Source organism: Entelurus aequoreus, linkage group LG23 (genome assembly GCF_033978785.1).
Source record: "Entelurus aequoreus isolate RoL-2023_Sb linkage group LG23, RoL_Eaeq_v1.1, whole genome shotgun sequence".
In the NCBI taxonomy this organism is placed as follows: Eukaryota; Metazoa; Chordata; class Actinopteri; order Syngnathiformes; family Syngnathidae; genus Entelurus; species Entelurus aequoreus.
In genome coordinates, this window is record NC_084753.1 from 41,338,256 (window position 1) to 41,339,348 (window position 1,093).

A 1,093-nucleotide genomic window follows, 5' to 3' on the forward strand; every position below is an offset into this window, starting at 1 on the left:
ATACATATATATACATGTGTGTGTGTGTGTATATATATATATACATACATATATGTGTGTGTGTGTGTATATATATATATACATATATGTATGTGTGTGTATATATATATATATATATGTGTGTATATATATATATATGTATATATATATATGTGTGTGTATATATATATATATATGTGTGTATATATATATATATATATATATATATATAAAATAATCAAGATCACAATACAATAACATCCGGAAATAGAATGTTCTATACAATTAGTATAGAACATTCTGTATACAAAACTCAGTTATATATATATATATATATATACACAGTGTTTTATATACAGGATACTTATTGTGATTTTGATTATTATTATTTTTATTCTTTAACCTTTCTGTTTTAATCTGTAGAGCACTTTGGGGCAGTAGTCTGTGTTAAAATTGTGCTGTATGAATAAATCTACCTTGATATACACCTATATATATATATATAAAACCATTTTCTACTGCTTGTACTATGTATATATACATATACACACACACACACGAGTGTATGTATAATATATATCAAATACATATGTTTATACGTGTGCGTATATGTGTATTTTTACAGTTACACATATATACAGTGTGCATATATCTATATTAATGTATATATTCATGTATAAATATGTACTGTACCTTATTTTGCTGCCATCTGCTGGACGTGGTGCAGCACTGCATCACGCGCAGCAAACGCTAACAATCTTATTGGTCCCCGCAGTGGCTCCAGTTGACCATGTACGCCTAGGAGAGCGCCACCTTGTGCCGCACAAGGACCAGACCTGCCAGATTTTACCTCATGACTCACTGTGCCCCCCTTTGACCTCGCCTCAACGACCCCCTCTCCCCGAACCAAACTCACTCTTGTCTTTTCCATGGAGGGAGACACGCTTCCTTCCTTCCTGCCACCAGTGTACCGTACTTTCTTCTCTCAGGCATCCAACACACAAAACGACCTCTTTTGACGTCTGTCACCGTACCTCACGAGCCTCCATGACACACACACACACACACACACACACACTTCTACAGTAGGAAGGGGATTCACACGGCCACATTT

General features: G+C 34.6%; 1 protein-coding gene across 2 annotated transcripts in view; it reads left to right on the forward strand.

Annotated features, from left to right (window-relative positions):
* The window catches only part of capn3a (calpain 3a, (p94)), a 27,281-nt gene extending 26,430 nt beyond the window's left edge, over window positions 1–851 (forward strand). For both annotated transcript variants that reach the window (XM_062034476.1, XM_062034477.1), the window contains exon 21: window positions 755–851. In XM_062034476.1, the coding sequence (XP_061890460.1) occupies window positions 755–781 (27 nt within the window). In that variant the 3' untranslated portion in view covers window positions 782–851. The remainder of the gene's footprint in view (window positions 1–754) is intronic.
* Window positions 852–1,093: the final 242 nt, after the last annotated feature.